This window comes from Arvicanthis niloticus, chromosome 22 (assembly GCF_011762505.2).
Source record: "Arvicanthis niloticus isolate mArvNil1 chromosome 22, mArvNil1.pat.X, whole genome shotgun sequence".
In the NCBI taxonomy this organism is placed as follows: Eukaryota; Metazoa; Chordata; class Mammalia; order Rodentia; family Muridae; genus Arvicanthis; species Arvicanthis niloticus.
In genome coordinates, this window is record NC_133429.1 from 32,223,867 (window position 1) to 32,249,541 (window position 25,675).

Genomic DNA, 25,675 nt, shown 5'->3' on the forward strand with positions numbered 1-25,675 from the left:
GTTTTCATGGTCTTCAATATGGATTCCTCTCTTCTTATAAGAATCTTCCATCTAAATCAATGGTTCTCAACCTTCCTAATGCTGTAGTCCTTTAATACAGTTCTTCATGTTGTAGTAACCTCCTTCCCCCAACCATAACATTATTTCCAGTGCTATTTCATAACTATAAGTTTGTAGCTGTCATGAATCATAATGTAAATATCGGATAGGCAGCACATCTGATATGTTATGAATGAATCCTCTGAACCCCTTAGAGGGTCACGACCCAGAGGTTGAGAACTGAGGAGCTAGCAGAAAAGGACAATGGAATTTAATTAGCTACTGCTCAACACAGTGCATGGTAAAGGCAGTGGAGGTTATAGCTAAGGTTGCTAGCTAGCACTTTCCTTTATGTTTCCTCCAGGATAAATGCTCCCGATACTTCTTAAGTTATGAACCATACTGTAAGACATATGAAATTGTTATTCAATATTTGTAGTGGAAGACAAGCTTCCTATGTCTTCAAGTAGACTATATCCAGCAGAGAAGAGGTCTTGATTTATTTGGACTAAAACACTTGGAATATAGTGAGGCACAATAAAGATGTTTTGTGGATGTTTCCCTTCCTGCAGTTTCAGGCCAACCCCAGAAGCTGCTACATGGGATGACTCTCATATTCAGTCTGCCGCCTAATTTCACAGCTAGTAGCAAAATTTGCCTTCACTCTCAGTGCTCTTGTTATTTTAACGGGGGCTGTTTCTATTTATAAAGTTACACAATCCACTTGGTTCCTTCTTCCTCTCTGTCTGAGACACAGTTTAGAAAAAGAAACCAGTCATTCCACGAACGCATTGCCAGGAAACCCAACTGTTGTTCGCTGGAACAAACTAAAAAAAAAAGACCCACACCTAGACTTATGCCTTACTCAGCCTTATTCATGTCTGCTTTGAGAGGCCCTCTCTTCAGACTGAACTCTGATATTTCACTATGCTCAAGAGAAGGCTGTCTTTGCTACTTTGTTCGTGTGGCGGCTAACCATACATCCTTAAAACTCCTTCTAAGTGAAAGCTGGTTCCACAACAGGAAGCACCCACTGCCAAATTCTTTGGCAAGGAGCAGTGTGTCCCCAAGAAGATCCAGGTGTCAAGATGTTTAACAAACATTGTACACAGCAACATTTGAAAAGGGAAAAGGGAAATGAGACATGAGTTTGAGGCTAGGTCTTCTTTCATCTGGATGCTAATTGCACCAACTTAGATGTGCCACACGGGTCTGTGCTGTGAGAGTCTTTACGAAACTCTGTCTCTGGAAACGAAAGCAAACCACATTCATAGTGGAGTGAACATAGGGATAAGAAGTCTGAGTTTTTATCGCAACTCTTTAAAATACAAAATTTAGTCAAAATATAATTGCTATTTGATCGAGGCTGCAGAAGAAAGGGAGACACCACTGCCTGTGATGTCATACCCTTGAGACATCTTTTCTCATGCAGATCAAATGAGAAAACACCATGCAGTAGAAACTATAAAGAAAGTCTAGAGGCCTGGTGTTCTTCATTCATTCTTCTGGGGAAGACTTTTCCCACTAAATGATGCAAACTGTTACCTTTTAGTTGTAATTTGTCATTTCAGCTTTTCTTTGGTTGTTTGTTTCTTATTGTTTTGTTGTTTTTGTTCTTTCTTTCTTTCTTTCTTTCTTTCTTTCTTTCTTTTTTTCTTTCTTTCTTTCTTACTGAAAATAGACCCTTCTTTCATACAATGCATTCTGCCCACAGTTCCCCTCTCCCTCCACTTTTCCCATCCTTTCAATGATCTCACTTTGATTCTTATGAACATTACTTCATAGGATGGCATAACATACACAAGGATAAGAGGAATATTCTATATTGCTATGAGGAATTTTATCATCTGTCTGTTTTCTTTAGATAGAATGTGGTACAATTATCTCCCAGAACTAAAAACAAAATATTCTTATTATATTAAAGAGAGCTTTCCATAGTCAATTGAAACAGATAAGGTGCATGGATGACATTTAAAAAACAGATTCTTAGACTCTAATATTATCATGTAAACAAGTCCCTCTGATAATTTTAGGTGTAGACAAATTGTCTCTTCCTCTTTGCACTCCCCCAACTTTCCGTCAATAGTCTATTGTTGAAGAATGGACTTTCTCCCAGACCACATCCTGTCTGTCCTATAGAGAAACAGCATGCTATTGAAGGAAAACAAAAATCCTCTTCTCTGTCTGTGTGCAGCTGCAGAAGACTTAGAGAAAACAAACTCAATGGCGTTCAAAATACTATTGTATTAAATTCAGTGTCTCAGATTTATTTTGTAAATTGTCTAATGAATTTCAGGAACTATGAAAGGAACATCCGGGCCTTTAGACTAAAAGACTAGGGATCACTGATGATGCTACTGCTGTCTTAAAGACCTCTTCATATTACACAACACAAATAAGCACACGTATGTATTATATTTGAATATATTCATGAATACATTCTTCTCCAACAAAAAAAAGATTCAATAGATTAATTAAATAACTTTTAAGTTAGTCTCATATAGAAATGCAAGGCAAGTATACAATAACTAAATCTAAAATAAAAGTTTCAGAAATATGTTATAGAATATAACATAAGTGTGCCTACAAAAGATTTGTTGAAAATCCAAAAGGCAAATCTCTTGAGTAAGCATGTAACAAACACTTGTGGACAGACCAAAAAGCTGGATGAGCAGTTAACAGAGACAAGAAAAGACACCAAGGATCCACGGAACAGTACATATAAGGATTTGTATTTACTGAAAAGGCTGTCTTTTATAGAATCCAAAAAGTCTAGCTCAAATCTGAGAGAGATAGCATTGTGGACATAGTTTTGGAGAGAATGGTCAGCCTGTGCTCATGGGAAGAAGAGGATATGAAGAAGCCCACCAGAGCAAGAAAGAATGGCAATAAAAAGTAAGAGTACACATAGAGAGATCCATGGCTTCAGCTCCATGTAGCAAGGGATGGCCTTGTTGGACATCAATGGGAGGAGAGGCCCTTGACCCTGTGAAGGCTCGATGGATGCCCTAGTGTAGGGGAGTGTGAGGGTGATGAGGTGGGTGTGTGTTTGTTGGTGAGGGAACATCCTCATAGAAGCAGGAAGTGGGGGGGATGGGATAGGTGGTTTCCAGGGAGTGGGACCAGGAAAGGGGATAACATTTGAAATATAAATAAAGAAAATACCCAATTACAAAAAAAGTAAATGGCTTAAGGAGAAAACAACTGTGGCATAAATATTCAAAAATGGGACAAAATCATAGCATATATTTTGACAAGAATACAAGGCTATAGGAAATCAATAAAGGCAGAGAAAGATATTAAAGTATAAGGATTCAGAAACAAATATATAATCTCCCTTATTTAGAAGACTAAAAATTAGTCAATTTCCCTTGAACCAACCTACGATAAAATGGTATCCATTCCACTTTAAACATCCATGAGACTGAAAAAAAACAAAAAACTAAATCAACTGAAGAAAACCCACAATATTTTGGGTAATATACAAATAGTCTTCATTGTGACAATTTTAAATGTATATGATCATTCTTTCATTCGTTTCTGGAAAGAGTCATGCTGGTGAAAAACTTGCTTTGTTATTTTAAATGACTGATCCTCCTGCCTCCACCTCTGAAATTGCTGGGATCACAAACCTGCCTCACATGGTGTCTTAGAGATGAAACCCAGTGGTTTTTGCTTTTTTTTTTTTTCTTTATTTTTTTTGCTTGGTGTGTGTGTGTGTGTGTGTGTGTGTGTGTGTGTGTGTGTGTGTTGCATGCAATACAAGCATGCTGCTGAACTTCACTCCCAGTCCTATATTTTGTTCATCCTCATCCCTCTCCACTGCCCTCTGTCCTGTGCTGGTCTACTTCCTCCTTCCCACTTCTCCCTTCTGCTACCATGACATACATTCCAATAATATATCACGATCTGTATATACTGTCATGCACCACGCACTGTAAAGACAAGTTACATCACTCAGAATCCACCTCACAATTCACATGAGGTGTTCTGAATATTGTTCTTGGTCATTACTTTCTGCAGTCTAAAAGGATTATACATGACTTTCTTCTTTCAGTACTAGTGGTAAATTTTTCCAAAGACTCATATCCCTATTCCTTTTCAATGCCTCCTTGGAAATGATTGTCAGTGTGCTGGCTGAAATCACAAGATGCTTCCAAGCCAAGGGTAAACATATTCCATTACACAACTGCGTAGCCACCCACTTACCAATACACAGAAACCAATACATGATGCCTCCCCACTAAGCTATTGCACTCTACTCTGGCTCTATTAATTTCACTTCTAGAATTCAGAACTTAGACTTTCTTGGTTCCCTAGATTGCATTTCTAATGGAGAGTTCTCAGTACCAACAATAGAAGAATTCTAAAGCCTGTGTACCGGAAGCAGGGTTGATTGTTGGGTCCAAGAGCAACTTCTGGATATCTATCTGGTTTGGCAGGTTGGAACATAAAAAGACAGAGGACCACGGTGAGTTTTGTGTATGAGAATTCTCAGTATAACTCCATAGCAATTTTATGTACATTGTTATGTTCAAAAACCTGGACAAATTACGAATATTTTTCTTCTGTATTTTAGGAATTATTGTTTTTCTCTGATACAGCGTTTTGCTTTTCAATAGATATCTATATAAATGAAGACAACTGTGCAACAATCTATGAGACACTATTGAGCACTTTAGAAGGGTTTTAAAAAATATTTATTTATGTATATGAATATACTAAAGCTGTCTCCAGACACACCAGAAGAGGATATCTAATCCCTGTACAGACAATTGTGAGCCACCATGTTATCGCTGGAAACTGAACAAGGACTCTGGAAGAATAGTCAGTGCTCTTCACTGCTAAGTAATCTTCTACACCCCCTGGAAGATCTAATCTTGGAAACCAGATTCAGTTAGAAATTTAGGCTAATCTCTAACAAAACTTCTGTAAATACTATTTTCCTTCATTTCTGAGCACACAGTTGGGCTGTATTGGCCTTGTCTCTAGGTAAGACAAAGGGAAGGATGCCCTAGTGGTCAGTGGACTAGCTAAGCACATGTCCAGTGTTCTGGTTTCTTTTTCTTTTTTTTCCCCCACAGGTTACTATATCGAGGCATGATGACAAGACAAGCTAGATTGTACCTAGTTTTTAGGGCTATTGTGAACATACATTGTTAAATTATTTCTTAATGGGCTATTTAAGAAATACCTTAGTTCATGCAAGTCATAGTTTTCTATAAGAAAGATCCATTTTTTGATACGCTACCTAAATAACAACCTAGACAATACATAAAATATGCCTGGGTTCAAATAAAATTAAATGCATGTGCTAATTTGATATGTCATAGTTGCTTGGTATTTATTGAGGCCGGTCCTTCTCTTTCCTGCAGAAAAATGGAGGAGGAGTGGATGGGTGTTGCCAATGAGGAGACATGACACCAGGACAGGACAGGGACTGGGAGGAGAGGCGGGAGGGGAAACTGCAGTCGAGATGTAAAATAAATAACATTATAATTAAAAAAGATACATGTGCCAAGCCAAATTTATCCTATGTAAGCCTCTCAGTCCTTGGCTGTGTAGAGCCATTAAAGTGGTGAATTATATATTTCTACTTTGTTATGTCTAGGAACCTGAGGGAGTCTATATTATAAAGGTTAGTATTACCTTAATTATCAGTTTCATTTTGATTGTATCTAAATTTGTTTTAACATGTTTCATTATAAATAACTACGGACTTAGCTACCTCAAGTTTTCAGTTTATAACAAGGCATGACAAAAGTTTCCTTTATTCATTTTTGTTCTTCATTTTTTGTTTTAAAAATTATACTACATTATTTTACCAGGGAATGGATACTCTTGGGTCATGATCTATCTCTTCCAGTGACTGATTTTCTAATTAAAACTACAATACTTTTAAACAAATTATTCCATAATTTGGGAAGAAGTCCTTCCATGTAACCAATTAAAAAACTCCCTTGAGATATCAAATTTCTTATCCAGGCCTTAGGGACCAGTAATCCAATGAAAAACACTTCTTTCTTTTACAAAAACTGGAACAACAGTGGGAACTGAGAAACAAGAAGAGAACAGAGTGAAACTTGTCAACAATTAAGTCAGAACTTTTGGATGAATCTGTAACTTTTGCTACTTTTCTCTGGCAAAATCCAGTCTCCAAGAAGTCAGTGAGGAAAACATTGTTTTTGACTATTTCTTTCACACTGGTGTGGAGGAAGAAAAACAGATGATGTACAACTCAGATCAACTAGACTGTAACCCAATGCTTCACAGCCTCTCTTTTATTAGTGGTAATCAGCCTGTACTTTCTGGTAATAGTAATAAATTAGGTGTATATGTCTAACATCTATATGCAGTAGATACTCAAAATGTTGTCAATTATCATCATTTTTATATGCTACAAGTTAAAAAGTTCAAAATGTTTCAAACAAAACTGCATCTTATGTAAAGAAAAAAAAATTGATAATGGGTGAATCAATTCCAACCACTATCGATTCTTCTGCTCATGTGACATTCTTGATTGTGTTTGGATTTGGCTCTGGAATAAAGACATGTATCTTTTTTTGCTTCCATATTATGGAGCTCCAGCCTCCAACTAATTTGGATCTTTTCCTGCTTCATCTCATCGCTGTGTTTCTAGAAACTTACACATGTCACTTTGGTAGTTACTAATATGCTCTCAGCCTATACAGGGTAGTCCAAACACCATCACTAAGACTTCACTTGCCATCTTTCAGTATGTCAAATCACACCTGTCTGTCCTGCTTACCCTTCTTCTATTTGTTATAACTGGCTAATCATCTTTCAATTTATAAAACTGCAACTTATTTCATACACTGATAAGTGGTATTCCCTCTGAAATATTCTCTTTTTTCATGTTTACTTGGACAGATAAAAGACATGGTTGAAATGTAATTTTCAACATGAGTGAATAATTAGCCAATGCCCTTTGTCCTAACAAATATATCAGACTATTACCTTTATATTACATGCATATTAATAGATGTTGACCAAGTATGTACTTTCTACTGATCTATAATTATATACACAAAATACTTTACTCTGTACAACAAGCTTATGAGTTAGTTTATACAATTATTCTTATTTTAAAACGACTAAGACTTAGGTATAAATTGATTTGCCAAGCTCATTTTACTAATAAAGCCGGTAACATTCCAGGAAGATTATTTCTAGCAGAACTAAAGTTAGTTGTCTGCTAACTTTGTCTTCTGCTCATATGTTTCATAGTGTTTAGAGGTAATTTTGATTGTTACAGCTGGAGAATGACAGTAATTTGTGTAATACAGTGGAAAACAAATGCTAACAAATATTCCACAATTTGTAGAATACTCCTCCTACCTTTGCAACAAAAACTAGCAGAAACACTGAGAACACTCAAGAGAAACAGTATAATAGAGAAGACACAATCAGGAAATAGAATGGGAGAAAAAGAGTTGCCTTGAAAAAACATATGACTCTGGGAATGCAGCTCAGTGCATAGAGAACAAGTCTAAGATACCAGGGATCCTGACTAAATTCCCAGCACCCCAAAAGTGGGGGGTTCAATGCCAATAACACAGGCTGATGATCCCCAACACTCCAAATGTGACAGCTTGAGGGGTCTAAACATTTCCAGCAGGACCTCTCCTTGTTTCACTTAAATTTTAAATGACATAAAAGCTGAATTACTTATCTTCTTTGGACTGAGCATGACTTTAATTTATGTCCTTGGGGGCCTAGTACAATACTGTCTTAATTATACACTGTATAGAATGTTACAAATTAAGTATGTTAGCTACTAGTGCTGGAACATGCCAAACTATAAAAACCCTGCTCAAAAATTGATGACATATCTATTAACTTCCTGTGTCTATAAATAAAATACTTACTAGTTGCTTTTTCAATACAGGAAAGATGGTTATGATAAGGAAAAGAAACAATGTAACCTGTTGGCAAACTGTCAACAAATACATGAAAAACATCAACACAATAGACTGGATCATAAAGAATACAGCAAGATTCATCGTATGTGAAGGATATGATCTTTAACATAATTTTGCAGTTTAAATGATGAGATGAAATCCATTAAGGAATTTTTTATAACACAAAACAGAATGATAGGCAACAGTTTCAGACTGCCAATGATTTCACAAGGACAATACAATAAATGTATTATAACGAAAAATGACTCTTCAGCCCATAGAGAATGTGTTCAAATGTAAGCATTATTTTAACATTTTTATTCAACTGCTACCAGAAAGACAAAAACTAGTAAAAGCCTCCCTAACATCTTAGCTGGCAGAAGAGATGTAACTATGAAAAGGGAGGATCATGTTTCTATAAACACAAATAAGAGAGTATGTAAGTACAGCTTACCTAAGGGACTGCAAGCTGACCTGCAGCTGCAGGGCAGGCCAGCTTTAGAAAAGCTGTCCTGTGAGTGAGCCAACAGGAGCGCTGACAGCCCTCAGCTCTCAGGGAACCTGTGCAAAAGGAAACAGCTGGAAGCCAGAGCCAGGGTCTACTCAATTGACATCTGCTGCTTTATTTCTATCTTGGGGCTACTTTTATTCATTTCTGTTTCTCATATAATCCAGGAGAGGCGATGTGTCAACATAATCGTCTTCGCCTTATAATTCTACATACTTGGACATAGACAACAGCTTATTTACAATTCCTAGCAATGGTGATTTAATACCTGAAGTATATGACAATTTCTGACACGAGCTCCAAGGCTATTGATACCCTCCCCTACCCCAAACCCCGGCATTTTTTCTATCATTAAGGATTAGCATTTTCCACAACCATAAACTCTTATTTTGAACCTGTCTTCCACTAAAATTTATCATTGAAAACCTGGTCGATATCTTTACCTTTCTTCATGTACAAAAAGAGGACAATAGTAAAGTCTGTATCATCTAGTGAGTGTGAACACTTCCCGATACCCAGTGAGGCACCTGGTTCACCACCTACCATATTGCAATTATAGCCAATGCCAATTAGCATCCGATACACTCAGCCTTGGCTTTTCTAGATGTCCCTACCATAGTCATTGTGTCTAGTTGTCACATGAGAGCTTTCTCCTTGGCTACCTAATGAGTTCATAATCCTGGCAGTTTCTCCAAATATCATACTTCACTTTACCCACCAGACATTCTGCTAAACTATTTCGTTAAAAACTGCTTTGCCCTTCTGAACCCCAGTGCTACTTGCTCACTACATAAACAACAACTTTTGAATCCTTTTGGAATGGTCCATTTATATAAGATTTCTCACAGCCTTTTAAATCCACAAAACAATTTTCTTCATTAGGAACATATATACATATATGTATATAAAATATATATATATAATATTTTACTATGTATTATATATTAGTTATATATTGTTTATTAATAATATAAATATATAAATATATTAATATAACATTTACTAATATAAACATATATTACTCATATACAAATACATGTGTAATATGTAATATATAAATGATATATAATATATAGTTAGGACACATACCAGTCTGGTCTACCCAATGGGTTATAGGTTATCTGAGCCAAGGCTACAGAGTGAGGCCTTTCCTCAAAAACAAAATAAAACCTAGGAAACAAGTAAAACTTGTAGACTTTGAAGAGCAGGAAATGCTCAACATATCATATATATAATATATATGTATAGTAAATAGTTATATGTATGCATGTGTATGTACTAACCCTTAAACTAGAGTGTCTCATCTTAAATAATGCATTTGATTTACCTTTGTTTTAAATATTAGACTAACACATGAGGAAGAAGTGATTCCTCCTATGCCCATCCTTAGAACTCACTGAGTAGGAACCCTGAACAAGTGATTCCTATTAGCATGGACCCAAGAACTAACTTGCTCACATTACTCTAGACCTTTTCAGAAGGATGTAAGCTCTCTTTAACTTTACTTCCATCATGTACACTTTAAAGCATTCCTTTGGCCTTTGGAATGAGTCGTAAAGAGTGAGTGGCATTTGTAGAATATGGTAAACCTAGAAAAGATACAGAAATTATTTTGTGGAGAGACTGGCAGGAACAATATTTTTTTTTTCTGAAATGTATCCTCAAGAGTTTCAAGCCAAGGCTCCAAATCTACAGTAATATCTTGGTACGAGTTTAGGGAAGAAGCCAGTAAGAGTTGAAAAGTAAGTGTACATAAGGAGAGAGGTTAGAACATTCAGATTAAGTTAAAAGTCAAAAAAAAGATACATCAAAGGAAAACAACAGCCCTTGACATTTTTATGGTACACTTTCCAACTGTACATGGTATGGATGCATATGTATGTGTATGTGTACGTGTGTATGTATATATGTATACATATTCTTTTTTCAAAATATGAAGCAGAAATAAAATCTAATAATTAAGGAAAGAGAGGCCATATATTTGATGGTTGGCAAGTGGTATATATGGGAAGAATTAAAACAAGAAAATAAAGAGGGAAAATAATGTAATTATGTTAATTTCAGAACCTAAAACCAAGCATTATTTTTTTTACATAACTAATGTAATTTGTTTAAAGATAGGAGAAATAAGTAGTCATAATAGTACTAGACACACAGGGAGAAGACACCCAGGAAAGGGAAACTGGATGGAAATACAAATAGGAACGGGAGGAAAACTAGCATTTCTGAAGAAGGAAATTGTAAGGCATAGGAAAGACGCTTTTGAATGTTTGACTGAGCTGCATGGAAGATGTGTTCAGTGGGTGATGGTGAAGAGACATGGGAGGGAAAGAATATGAAATAATTTTAATAACGAACACAAAATAAATACCCAAGGGTAAGCCTATGGAGACAGGAACAAATTCAAAATAGGAAGTGAAATAAAATCTCTAACATCTTGCGAGACATGAGATATGAAGCCGTAAAGTGAATTATCAGACAAAGGCATCAGGGTTCAAGACTGGATGGCATGATCAGCAGCGCCTATTTTAATGCGAAACAAAACAAGAACAGAGACTTCTGGACTGAGGACATTTCTGACATGGTAAGAGGTTTGTTCTCTCTAACCAGATTACAAAACTGTTTGGTGCAATGAGTGGCTGCATATTCCACATAAATGCCTTTTTAATGACAAGCCATTTATTGTGGTTGCTATCCAGGATTTGCTTCTCTTAGAAATGGAACCCGTAATTTTTAGATGGGCACATAGTTGTTTAGAATAAACGCTGCATTTTGCAGTTTCTTCCACAGCTAGATAAGGCTTTAGAACTCTAAGAAAGCCAATGTCATATAGCCTTAATGAAATGGGGTTTGTCTATTTCCTAGAATGGAACTCTATAATCCCCTTAAGATGGAAAGTTTGGAGTCACTAATGGAGAAGTCCCAGCTCTCTGACATGGTCTTAACTTCACTGTATATATCTTCAGATTTCACCACCTGACTGAGAAACAGCCATTCCTGTTTTTCAATTGTAATATGATATTGAATTTCCTGCTGCATTCAACCAAGTCTAACTCTGCTTAATATATCTACCTTGATCACTTCTGCTATTCCCCCTTGCTCTTTAATTAAAATATTTTAAATATATTTCTTACTAACACATGGAAATACTTTAGAATGCTGCTGAAGCAGTCTCCGTATTTGTTTGAAACTTCAGTCTTAAATCTGATAAGAGGCCGGGTAAAATTATTCCCACAAGCATAATTATTCCTATAACTCTTCAAGTCATGGAGTTTAATTGAAATATCAGATGCTGGGATTGGAGAGGTGACTTAGTGGTTAAGAGCGCTGGCTCCTCTTTTAAGGGATCTGGGTTCAAGTCCCAGCACCAACATGGCAGTTCACAACTCTGTATTCCCAGTTGCAGAGAATCTGACACACAGACATAATTGGAAGCAGAACACCAATGCACATAAAACAAAACAAGAAAAAAAGAAGTATCAGATGCTTGATTAAGACTTGCTGACCAAAGTGATTTACTTAAATTCTAAAAAAACAAAACAAACAAACAAACAAAAAAAGTGTGGGGAGGGGCGTCTTAAATAAAGGCCATTTAGCAAAATAGATGTTTTAGCAAACATACAAAATAAAAATCATGTTCCACATGGAAAATTCTACCTATCTATGCATTTATATATGACCTATCATCCATCTCTATCTATCTATCTATCTATCTATCTATCTATCTATCTATCTATGTATCATCTACCTATCTATGTATATTTATCTAGTTATTTATCTATATCTATGTATCATCTATCTATATTTATCTAGCTATCTAGCTATCATCTTTCCATCTACCATCTATCTATCTTATGTAGATTTTATTTTCACTAGCTGGAATACTGATATATATTATGCATATAATTAAACATGGAATGACAAACATAGACTCTATAGGAATTTCTACAGACCAAAAAAATCACAATAAAGTAGGTAGTATCTGAATATTTTATGGAGAAAGGTAAATCTGGGCCAAGTTTAAAAACTTGAAGAGAAGAAAATAATCCAAATAGATAGCATATCTAATTTTATCCTCATATACTAGATAAAATGACTAGCTTTCTTTTGCAATCATAGTCTTAGTTTGCCAATATAAAGCACACTCGATTACATTTTCAGCTAACATTTGTATATAGGCAAAAATAAATGCCATTATCTCCTAGGAAGTGAGGGATGAGATGATGAACTTACAAAACTTTACAAAACTTGATACTGGGTTTAATGATACACTGCAAGGGATACTTACAAAGGTTTAGGGCAGTGGCTCTCAACCTTCCTAAAGCTGCGACTCTTTATGGCGGTGCCTTATGTCATGGTGACCCTCAACTATAAAATCATCTTCGTTGCCTCTTCATAACTTTAATTTTGCTGTTATGATTTGTAAGGTAATCTGATAAGCAGCCTACCTATATGTGAACCCTGTGAAAGGGCTATTCAATCCCCAAAAGGGGTCACTGCCCACAGGTTGAGAAACACTGGTTTAGATCCATCTCCAATAAAGGGCTTCACCTGCCAGGCTGTGCTAGCACTCTGCCTCTGGAGCAAACATTTGAAGAAGGCTCAGTACCCAAGAGCTCTCAAAACACCAGAAAATAAATAGTTAAAAATAAAAATGTCAGCAATAAGAAAAACAGCAGTGTTTCAATTTGCAAACAGAAATCCTGACAAATGTGTAGTAAGAGGGACAATATTTCACTTTTTTCTTCACATTACAATAGAAAAGCAGCTAGCACTCAAACCTTCAAATCCTGCAGATGACATTTGGAGAAAGAAGAGGGCATCCACAAGGGATTTTACAGAGATTTCCTTTTATAGGTAATGTATATGAGAATAGGTTTTCATTTTCTTATACCTGTGAATGTCACTAACACCTAGGAGAAAGTACATTAATAAACAGTTACTCATTCCATTAATAAGAATATTGGCTATCCTATACAGATATTCAGAATTTTGTTCATGACTTTTGCAACTATACATTAAACTACAGTTTGCAAGTTCAATTCTGTCTCACATAATTCTGCCCCCTACTTATACCAGAGTCCTTCTAAGAGTCACCATCTCCCAAAGTTAATGGTGCAACTGACAAGAAGTTTCTCTTTGTGTTTTCTAAGTCTACAGTGACCTTCAGCTACTAACCTTGCTGTCTTCGATCTCCTTGGCTGTTCCCTGCAGGGCTCTCTTCTCTCCAAACTCACAGGTTGATTTTAATGTGAGCTGGCAAGAAAGCATTGAGCACTCCGGTGTAGCAAATTCCAAAGGTCTTGAAGAACAGCGCTGTGACACACTGATGCCAAGATCCGGTATTGGAAGAGCGGTGTGAACAGGCTTTGACCCAACAGCTGGCTGTCTCAGTTTTGAGGCAACCCCAAGGACAGGCATGGCTTCTATAAAAGTATCTTTGTGTTGCCAAAGAAAATGCTCCTAACCTCAGTCTGGTAGACTCCAGCTTTAGTAGTTCCAGAAGAAAAAAAAAAAACTTTAAGCAAAACTAGCAGTCATCTGGATTTAAAAGAAAGAGAAAGAAAGAAGAAAGAAAGAAAGAAAGAAAGAAAGAAAGAAAGAAAGAAAGAAAGAAAGAAAGAAAGAAACTCAGACAGACAGACAATAACTTTCAAATTAACTTTCAGGAAGAGACAGAATTTTTTCTCATCTGAGAATCTGTCTTGCTAGTTCAGATTCATTCTCTCTCTCTCTCTCTCTCTCTCTCTCTCTCTCTCTCTCTCTCTCTCCTGTTCAGCAAGTTAGTGTCTGCAAAATAAATTCTACAAAGCCATTTCTGTAGGATTATAGAGTTCCACGCTTTGGTTTCTTCTCACTCCAGCAGCAGCAGCCTGAGTTTGATCTTTGAAAGGAGAAAGGTCAGGGTGGGGGGAGGAGGGAACAAAGGAAAATCCCTCAGTCTAGTTTCAGCTTAGTTGTCAAAGAAGCCAGAAGACCACAATAGTGGATGGCTAAGAGTTCTTCCTGACTTCAGAAATAACCAGCCTGCATTCTCTTTCTAAAGCAAAAAAAAAAAAAAAAAAAAAAAAAAAAAAAAAAAAACAGGTCACTGTCCAAAACAAACAGCTGTTGGAAGAACTTTTAGCCCGGAAACAATTTCAGCAATGAAGCTGTTTGTCTAATTTCCAGCTATTTTTCACTCTTGACAGCCAGGAGCCACGGTGTTCATTCTGTTTCATCCCATGAAATCAGGCTAAACTGGAGTAATAGGACAGCCAGCTAAAGCAGCTGAAGGCTTCAGCAGACCTCGCCTGCTTATGTTACAAACTGCAGTAAACACAGGAAGCCAGGCATTAGATGCATGGTGATTTCTAAATGTAATGACGGTATTCCCTTTCCCAGGACAGCAATGTCCAACACAACAGTTACCGGGGGCTAAGCACAGCAGGAGCTAGTGTAAGTAACCACTGGAATCTCGTGGAATGTATACACTTACTGTCAATACTCTGTAAAAATGTGGCAGAATAGAGACAAGTGGCAAAAATATCAAGAATAAATAAAAGATGACATTTTGCAGAAAAAATAACTTTCCTTACCTGGGGCATGTGGGTCAAAAACAAGTTCAAACTGGAGAGGTCAGTATCTTTAAACGACCTCCCAGGAATTCTTCCCTCAGCTCACTAGACCACTCTCATTTTGAGATTCTTTCTTAATTAGCCATCTCTTTTTCCATATCTAATAATGTATCTCTGATACGATCCTTTGCTCTGGGGAAAAAAGTCTGGAATCAGGAGCCTTCAGAACTCAGATCATCCTCAATTCCTTAAGTCTAAGCATGACTTCCCTAAACACCCTGGAATTTCTCACTCTTACTGACTTCTATGCCTATCTTAAAACTCACAACTTTTTCTCCATCTCCTCTTTCTTGTGGCTGTTGGAATTTTCAGCTTGCGTGTCTGGTTGTTTCACCTTCACACTTCAAAAAAAAAAATGTCTTTGAGCTTCCTTCTGTATCTGCATTTATTGGTGAGACTAAGAATTCAAAAGCAGGAAACCATGGTTTCCCTGATAACAAAAAGAATTTTGATTGAGGTACACTGAGGCATGAAACTGAACTTCATGAAGACAGAGAGTAGAGGTTTTTGTACCATTCAAGTAAGAAGTGATTTAAACAATAGCTTCCTAAGCTTAGCCCCACCTAAAGTTTTACATTTTTTAAAAAAGTTACCAAATCTCTACTCAATACTGCTGATTCAATTTGTAAAACCTCTCTATTGCAATCATATCAGATTCCATTTTGGCTAAATATAAGCAAGGAGGCGTGCTAATAAAACATGGAATATACAGGCATCATTGTCTTGGAATACAATGTGTACCTAGAAAACACAATGTACACCTAGGAAATTTCCCATTAGTTAGTAAAGCATCATGTGTGTGTTATAGTATTGGGATTTTCCTAGTAGTTTTTACCAATAAGATGAACTTTACTTTGTATCCCTTGTGTTTCTACTGAAGAATTCCTTTGATGAAATTAAAGTTTTAGACTGCACAGCTTCTTTTACCTCTCACCACCATCAGACCTCTCATTTTCCCCACAACTTATCACATTCACATATTTCTGCAGATTTGTGCTTCTTTGTTTTTGTTTTTTGTTTTTGTTGTTTTGTTTTCTATTGAATTAAATCAAGGCCTTTGGTGCCCACCAGCTGTTACTAAAAGCAATAACTTTTCCTCTCCTAGAATTTTTTTTCAATAGCCAAGAGTTGAATGGTGAGAGATAAGGCTTCCTAAGTCTCTTCCTAATCCATGTCTAACCTGTGAGGCATCCATATTGTATAGACTCAGTACAGGCGACTGTAGCTACTATGAGTTCGTGATAGCAACGTCTGTATTGTGCCTAAAAGATAGCATCTTTCAACTGTTTCTCTCTCTCTTTTTCTGTCTACCTCTCTCTGTCTTTGTCTGTCTGTCTGTCTGTCTCTGCTCTTATATTCCCTTTGTCCTCTCTTTCACACTGTCTCCATGGCCTTTGAACAGTGGTATGAATGTCTTGCTTAGGCATGATGGTTCATCTACCTCTTATTCTTAGTATTTTGTTAGACAAGTGTCTGCATTCACTACCATTCACTGCATAGAGAAATATCTTTGGCTAAGACAAAGAGTACCATTTATCTGTGGATATACCTTATAATTTTTCCAGTCTTGATTTTTTTTTTTACTGAAGATTTTTTTTTACTTTTTTTTTCATACTATCTATGAATTTCCTCCTGTTGAAGACCCTGAATTCTCTCAGAGAGCAGTTGGTTATCTCCATAATACTTATGCAAACATTGTACTGGTAGACACAGCTTGCCTGAGAAGTTAGTATTGTATTTGTAGAGCCTAACAAATCCTGTGACGCCCCCTTTTCCTAGCATATTACATATTAACCTCAGGAACGAAGAAAGTTAGCCAGTATGGAGGACGTTTCTACCTTAGTTTCGGTTTCATTATTCCGTGTCTCGTAACTAAGATGTGAGATGTTTTCTCAGCAGCGGGATCTCGTTCTGATAGGCGACTACGTGTAATAGCAAGAACACGTTTTGTTTTGGGGTCTCTGGGACCTCTCTAACCAACAATGCATATGGAGGTTTGCGGCATGTGGCATTGAGATCTGTGTCTAGGAACCCATTGCTTCTAGGAGCAGCACTATTTACCTGTAAATAAAGGGTATCCTCCCTTTAAACTAGACTCTTTAAATTATATTTTGATTAATATACAAAGTACTACTTTCAATATGAGTTTTTAATATCATCTTTCATTTGTCTACTCTATTTGCAACGGCAAAAAAATGGAATGAGCCTACATGTTTATCAGTTGATGAATTGGTCATTTATTGGATATATTCGTATATACATATATATGTATATATGTATATAAACTTTATTCATCTGTAAAGAAATAAAATTATGGAATTTCAGGCAAATAAATAGAAGTAGAAAATATATGTGAGGTAAAGCAGGGCCAGGGATAAAAGCAATACATGTTTCCTCTCATATGTGGATCTTAGCTTCAAATATTTAAATTTTTGGTGTCTTCTTTGGAACATATATGGAAACAAGGTACCTAGCAAGAGGTCATTGGTATATAACTTAAGGGGAAAGGGAGAATAGAATATACGTGATATGAAAAGAGAGAGATATGGCCAAGAGAAAGAGGATGGGTGACTGAAGAGATGAGGGAGGGGTAACTCTTCAAAAATGTTTAAAGACAGACTTTGTTCTCATATGTTTTACTCATTTAGAAAATGGGATATTCTATTTACCAAATATAATCAAGACTGAAATTATCTAAAGTTTGAAGAGAAATAAATGAATGCTTAATACACATGCATTCTTGAGTTAAGTAGCATAATCATGATTGTGTTAGGATTACACTAAATGAAATGCTATAGTAAATAAATGATATTCCTCACTGAAGGCTTAAGGTAATATACAAGCTTGCTATATACTTAAGTAATTCATTGACTTTCTACTAAATGATATTTTTGCTTACTCTTTATTTTTAAGGAAGAAATAATCTACATTTGAAAGACTCGGTAGGTAAAGTAAAATGCATATATTCTTGCTGATGCAGCTTAGAAGAAATATGAACACAAGTAAGAATTCTTGAACAATTTTTTTGAAAGATAAATCAGTTCAGTGGGCTTTGTAAAATGGAAAAATAAAAATAAAACCCTCACTAGCCATGATACAGTCATTTGTAGTCTCTGAGAAAGTACTTCATAATTTACAAAATATTCAACACATTGCAAATTCTAGAAACCAATAAGTTACTGAGCTAAAAACTGCTCATGTTCCCACCATGGTTTTAAAGTGATATAGAAGGAAATGTACCTTCTAAGATCCTCACATGGAAAGCAAGATGGCCCAACTAAAATAAAAGAGCTTGTGAGGAAAATTATTTTAGGAATATCACTCAAAATATATACAAATTTTTAGAGCAAATCACCAGCAAAAGTAACATCGGTACCTTGGGAGATAATTTGGACCACCCAACAATGCAGTGTTGTGTAGAACTATTTAAAAATAATTGAGTAGAAAAGCTGGCAAGACTTTAATTACAAATGGTAGGAAAAGTCCAGTGGGAAGGCGGACTCTGAGCCAATGAGCTTGCCTTTGAAATCTGAAAAGAGACTCACAAATATATAAAAGCTGAAAGAAAATAAAGGTACATGTGAAGTCAGGCAAGATTAAAACACAGGCAACTCCAATTTGTGGTTCTTAGTCTTCTTTTATAAATAGTCTTGAATTCACTCCCAATTCCTACTGAGTACAAAGCATTCAGGATTAGAGATTTGTTTTCCCACTGTTCTGCTTCTTTTGACCTAGAATAAATTATAGGACTGGCTTTATGTTGCTTCACAGAACTATGTAATGTCTACATTAAGCCTTCATAATTAACATATTTACCAATAAACAATTGTTTAAGTAGCACCTTGGAAAAGTATTTTGAAATAGAACACACTGACAATCTAAGAATAATCAAAATGAAAAATAAAGGTATATATATATATATATATATATATGTATATGTATATGTATATGTATACACACACACACACACACACACACATATATATATATATGATATTTGTTAGCTTTTGCTTTAAAGGTTCTTTGCCATACTAGGCAATCACATTTAATTGTGACTAAAATGTGGAGTTGTGAATCCCCAATGGAGAAGTTAGGGGAAGGACTGAAGGAACTGAAGGGGTTTGCAACCCCATTGGAAGAACAACATTATCAACCAACCAAACCACCCAAAGTTTCCAGGGATTAAACCATTATTCAAAGAGTACTCAGGGTGTACCCACAGCTCCAGCTGGATATGTAGCAGAGGATGGCCTTATCTGGCATCAAGGGGAGGGGAGCCTGTTGGTCATGTGGAGGCTAAATGACCCAGGGTAGGGGAATGCTAGGGTGCTGAGGCAGGAGTAGGTAGGCCGGTAGGGGAGCACCCTCATAGAGGCAGGATAAGGAGGGAGGGCTTAGGAGGCTTATGAAGGGGAAACTGGGAAGGGGGATAACACTTGAAACATAAGTAAACAAAATAACCAATAAAAATGTGGAACTGAAAATTATAGTTACTACTAACTAACTCTATTTCACAACATCTACTACCAAAATTAACTTTGAGAAAAATCTAGTATGTAGCTATACCTGTCATCTCATTCCAATCTAAAGAATGCCATTACTCTGAGAACTAGAGGGGAAAACTCACTTGGATCCAGTTATAGTGGTACAATCATGTAGCCTTATCATATCAGAGGTCTCACCTACACATAACTGAAAGGGTAGTTTCTGCTACATAAGACCTTCCCTTCAAATACCTAAATTTAAACCTCCTCAAGAAGTTAATAAACTAAAGTCACATTTAGTCAGATATCACACTGCAAAGTTCAAAATGAGTTTTCTCCAATGCAGTTCAACAACCCATCACCAGGATGCAATCCTTGCTAAAACTCCATCAGACTTAACCTAATCCTCCAGAGTAAGAGTTATAATGGTAATAAAAGAAACTCTGATAATCACATTTAAATAAATCAATTTTCTTTATAGAATCTATAGTTTATAGAATTTATAGTTTATAGATCTATAGTTTACAGAATTTATCATTTGATAGCTGAGGAAATCTGTTCTTAAGCTGAGTCTCCAACCACCAGGTACCTATTTAATTAATTAGGAGATCTACTAAGAATTTGGAGTAGGCAGAAATGTATTTTATGAAATGAAAAAAAATTGCATTATTTAAGGGATGCAGTGAGAAGCAGAGAGATAAATCATATACATTTTTTAGAACAATACATGAAGTCCATGTTCCTTAGATGCCAGTATCATATCACAAGAAGAATTAGTCTCTTGAGTTAGAGCAGTGGTTCTCAACCTTCCTAATGCTGTGGACACTTTAACACAGTTGCTCATGCTGTGGTGACCTCTAACTATGAAATTATTTTCCATGCTATTTTATAGCTGTTTTTTTTTTTTTACTGATATGAATCGTAATGTAAATATCTGCCTTTTCTGATATGCTTAGACAATTCTTGTGAAAGGTTTGTTTGACATCCCCCCCCCCAAAAAAAAAACCGTCATGACCTACAGGTTGAAAATCGCTGAATTAGCAGGTGGAAGTCAAGGGGTATAATAAAACCAGGATCATCAGCTTTACAAAACCGAGCACAAATGCCGAAGCATGAAAAGTCCAATGGGATACATTCCTGTCTAGCTTACCTCTATTAAATTTAACAGGAAATACGGCAGAAGCTCCTGGCACACCTAAAGCCAACCTTTCAAGCAAGGACAGAATCTCGCTGGACTACACCTTAATGCCAATGGGTATTTTAAAGGATAAAATTTCATGACAAATTGCAAACCATCTACTTTAGAAGAAATGGCACAGAGGGTGAAAGACCCTATTTAAAATGTTCCATAAGGGACAAATTATGTTTGACTCAACACAGAATCACAATGCTAACTTGAACATGATAATAAAATCCAATTGATCTAATGAATTAATTCAGTGTAAGTGGCCCAATCATCCAGATAAAGATTATGTCCCACCTCTCTTGAATTTCTCCCCAACCAGGCAGCAGCTGAAGCTGACATAAAAATCAAATATCTGAGGGGAATTGGAACACTAAAAAATATTGAGCTCATGTTATATTTGAAGATAATTTATAATCTAAATATGCCTAAATTATAGATTTGAAGCAAGGCTAAAGAAAGTTCACCAACTGGTTAAAAATATAATCAACATGGACAAAAGACACAATAAGGTACTTAACTGATTTTTGCAAATGAACACAGTGCCTGGGAGAACTGCAAACCGTCTACATGCACTATATGGCAATATATACTATGCTACTGATCTAGTAAATTGATCAAATAAAACCCACCAAATTCAGAAGGCCCCTTAGCTATAAACAGTAATGAAAAGCAAATGTACTAAGGTTGGGAACCACATTGTATATGGATAGTCTCAGGGAGATGTGCCTTCCTCCTGCCAAGTCAAAAACATACACAGATGGAGCTGGGTCGACTGGTTTGTTTTATTCAAACAAAATCACTCGGATAATTTGACTGATAAATTCCAGTACTCCAATAACACTGAAGACTTGTATATAGAAATCACATTAGTAGGGAAAACAAGTAGCTTTGAAGAATTATATTTGATATATATATGTGTGTGTGTGTGTGTGTGTGTGTACACATACATACATATACACACACACACAAACACAAATAGTTATAAAGTTGAAAAATATAACTTGAATATAAAATATAAAATAGTTTCTTCCTGAGAAATGAGACAAGGCATCTTTAGATGTACAAAAGAATCCCCACTACTTTATAAAGGAACCTTTCTGAAATTCCCTCATTGTCAATTTGTTTATTTTAAGCTATTATACTCATCATAAAGGCTAATACAAAACAGATAGTTTACTAATGCGGCATATACCATAACTAGTTTCAATGTAAAAAAAATCATATACAATTGAAATGCAAATATAAACTTTTAATGTAATGTGCATGCTTATTACTAAAAATAAGTCTAAATATTTTAGCTTTACTTGGAGATTTTATTTAATAGCATCTGAAATGTACAATGAGTAAATTATCATATTAGAAAAAAATGTGGGATATCTGTAATTTTATATTTTCTTATTACTATTTTGATTAAATATTAAAGCTTTCATTTCCTTTAAATGGTTATTGTTGTAGACATCATGAAGAAATATTTGCCGCTATTTGTTGTCTGAGGGGGATATTTGGAATATTTATATCATAGTTACTTTAATGCTAACTTTTTACCTAAGAGAAAAATGATTATGAGCAAAATGAATACCAAAAATCTTATGAACATTCCTAGTGATATTATAATAATCTCAGAAATATTTATGCAGCTAATAATTGTTGCTGTTACCTTTTTCAACAGCAACCAGAAGCATGAACTCAATCAATTCAAATCCCACTGACACTTTATTATATAATAGATATATTGTTGATTTATTTAAGGAAAGCAGAGGATAATTCACACCTCAAGTCATTCATGGTCAAGTACATTAGATTTTCTGAAGTGGACTGACCTGAAAACTCTGATCAATGGTTGGGACATGTATCACTTTTGAAACTGTAATACATTACATATTAGCATAGAATTGCAGAAAGAAGCAACTGTGCTATGCTTTAATATTGTTAATATTTTAATAATTAAGCTTTCTTTAACTCCAGTACATCTTATTTCCTTTAAGTAAAATAATAAAAAATAAAAAACTCAAGGATATTTCTGAATTTTGCTGAATATGTGTCTTCTCCTAAATGAGAAGGGAGAAACACCATGCTAAACATGGGACATAAGATGTTACCTTCTCCCCTCAATATTTTTATGATAGAATCATATAGATCCTATCCTGGATTAATGCACTGGTTAACTGTACTGTCTGCAGAGATCTGATAACATGTCCAAGGGTCACTGAGAGTAAAAGATGGAAGCAAACACATATTCAGTCCCTGCAAAGACACTGCCCAATGTCCTTTTGTGACAATAAAACAGGCCTACGCAGCAACAAAAAGCAAAACAAAAACAAAAAAATCTTCGAGCAAACACAAATGGGAAATTTCACAACTCTAATGGAATGGAATGGTCTCTGCCCTCATAAAGACAATTACCCTGCTTTCTAGGACATGTTAAAACTGCTCATTAGAGAATATGTTATTTTCCACAAGAAAATTAAAAATGATTGGAATCACTCACACTAGAGAAGTATGTATCTACAGTTCTTTGTAGAACAATGCTATTTCTAATGTTCATATCCCTCATCCTCATGAAAGAAGTCCTATGATGTGTCTTCTCCTAAATGAGAAGGGAGAAACACCATGCTAAACATGGGACATAAGATGTTACCTTCTCCCCTCAATATTTTTATGATAGAATCATATAGATCCTATCCTGGATCTATATGACATTAGGAGAATGACATTAGGCCCAGGCCAATATGTGCTTTAAGCTGTAGTTGTATTTCTTTTACAAATTTTGATTAAAGGTCAAATAGTAAAGCTTTCTGGCCAGGCAGTCATTTATTGTAAGATTCCTGGATAGAATTTATCAAGACTCTGTGGCTTTCTGTGTTTTCTACTCTTAAGTCTCATGCATGGAGTGATATATACAGGTAAGCAGCTTATACTATAACTTGTATTAACGCAGAAAAAAATGTGTACAGTTTCAATACAAGTACAAACCTTTAAATGTAATATTCATGCCTAGGAGTAAAAATATACCTAAATATCAATTATTTTAACTTTACTGGAAGATTTTATTTAATGACAACTAAAAAGTTCAATATAAGAAATTCATATAAGAAAAAAAGCTAGGAGAGGGTATATGTTTATTTATATATAGTTTATTGGCACAATTTTGTTTAAATAATAAAGCTTTCATCTTCTTTAAATTATTACGGCTTATATTCAAAGAAAACTCGACTGCCATTTACTACCTGTGTGTGGTATTTGATATGAAAAGGCAGGCAGCTCATTAGAAGCTAAAGGCCAACCTGGGCTATAGGGCAAGACTTATTCTCTAAAAAACAACACAAAAACAATCAAACAACACAAGAGCAAACAGAAGGCAAATCTTTATCCTCTTCTCTTTCTTTATCTCCTCTCAAATCAGTTTTCAATTCATTGGCGTTTTTCCCAATCTCAAAGTCCCATCCCAGTCCTCCAAAAGTAATATCAGATTCCACAATTGCTAGGCTCTTCCTTCCTGATGACGATAGCTATACAAAAATATACTCCAGGAAAGCTGAGAGATCCTTAGGAATGCTTTCACCTAGTTGAACTCATCTGCATGTTAAAATGGGATACATGTAGAGACTAGCATTGCTTTTTATCCTCAAGAGTTTAATCTAATAACTGAGTTTTAAGAGCTATCTTACTAAGTAAGTAATAAGTTACGTGCATATAAGAAGAATATGAAGAAGAGCATATCACAAAAGTGATCAATAAGGTACAGTGTCCACTTGATTGCACGTCTGGCATTTGCAAAGTATAGGGCTCTGGGAAAGATATTCCTATGAGGTTAGCATTTTCCTTGTGTTGAAAGCAAGAGTATACCAGGGTCCCGAAAGCATCACCAGAATTGCTTTGCAAAATATCTTCATCACTGAGAAGGGCTCCCAAGAAATCTTTGATGAATGAAAAAAGAAACGATGTGAAGCAAACTCAGCAGTTTTTCCTCTTGGATTTAACTCCCAAGTATTTGATTTAAACAAGGCATCTCTGGCAAGGAACAGGGCTTCCTCCCCTGTCACGGAATATCCCAGGAACTTGTAAAATTATTAGTGGCTAGTAAGGAGGCTGTGGGAGTTACAGGCAAACTTAAAGTGAGCTGCACCACTGAGATCAGGGTTAAGCTGACTTGTTCTTCCTTGCTCTCTCATTCCAATTTCACTGCTAGATACCACTTCTTCCTCATCCTCTGAGCTCCGAGAAGAACCCTTACATGAAGGAATCACTAAAGCGTATACTGGAAATTAGCATTAAGGGTCTATAACAAACAATTCACCCTGAATATGGTAAAAACAATATGAACTGGATAAAGAATTGAAGTAAAATGAGACTTCAAAAGGCAGAGCAGATAAAATGTCATCCATGAAGACACAACCAGTTCAGTTGGTCAACAAAGAAATATTTTTAAAAGTCAATGCATATATAGCATTTGACTCTCTTTAAATGTTTCTCAGTAAGTTTATGTCTCTATAGCTTCAAGATCCAAATGTATACAGATCTCAATTGGAAAATAAGTTTTAAACCTACATTATTTATCTCCCCAAAATATCTATTTAACCAGTTTCCTATGGTATACAACTCACATTCCTTTCCTCTTCTAGCCGAGGAAACAGGAACAGCAGGAAAGGAAGAAGGATGTAAGAGTGAGGTTCAGCAGGACGAAACAATATATCCACAGTTGTAATTGATCCTACATGGCACAGAGAGTTAGAAAGGCATCGACTGACACATGTACAATCTACAAATAGTCACTGAGCAGTACTGATGTCAGTAACAATACATCATCAGTAGGCTTCCTGGTGGCTTCACTTAACATTTTTGCTTACATTAGATTCAGAAATTCTGCATGATATGATATAAATAACTCAAAAAGAAGAAGGGAAGGAGGGAGGGGGGAG

General features: G+C 35.7%; 1 protein-coding gene across 6 annotated transcripts in view; it reads right to left on the reverse strand.

The window, feature by feature from the left end:
• Positions 1-25,675, reverse strand: part of Nav3 (neuron navigator 3) — a 712,871-nt gene that overhangs the window by 292,827 nt on the left and 394,369 nt on the right. For 3 of the 6 annotated variants that reach the window (XM_076920184.1, XM_076920183.1, XM_076920182.1), the window contains exon 1: positions 13,648-14,455. The exons of 2 other annotated variants lie outside the window; for them this stretch is intronic. In XM_076920184.1, the coding sequence (XP_076776299.1) occupies positions 13,648-13,890 (243 nt within the window). In that variant the 5' untranslated portion in view covers positions 13,891-14,455. Of the gene's footprint in view, positions 1-13,647; positions 14,457-25,675 lie in introns of those variants that run through there. One more of the 6 variants, XM_076920181.1, reaches the window with a different exon arrangement.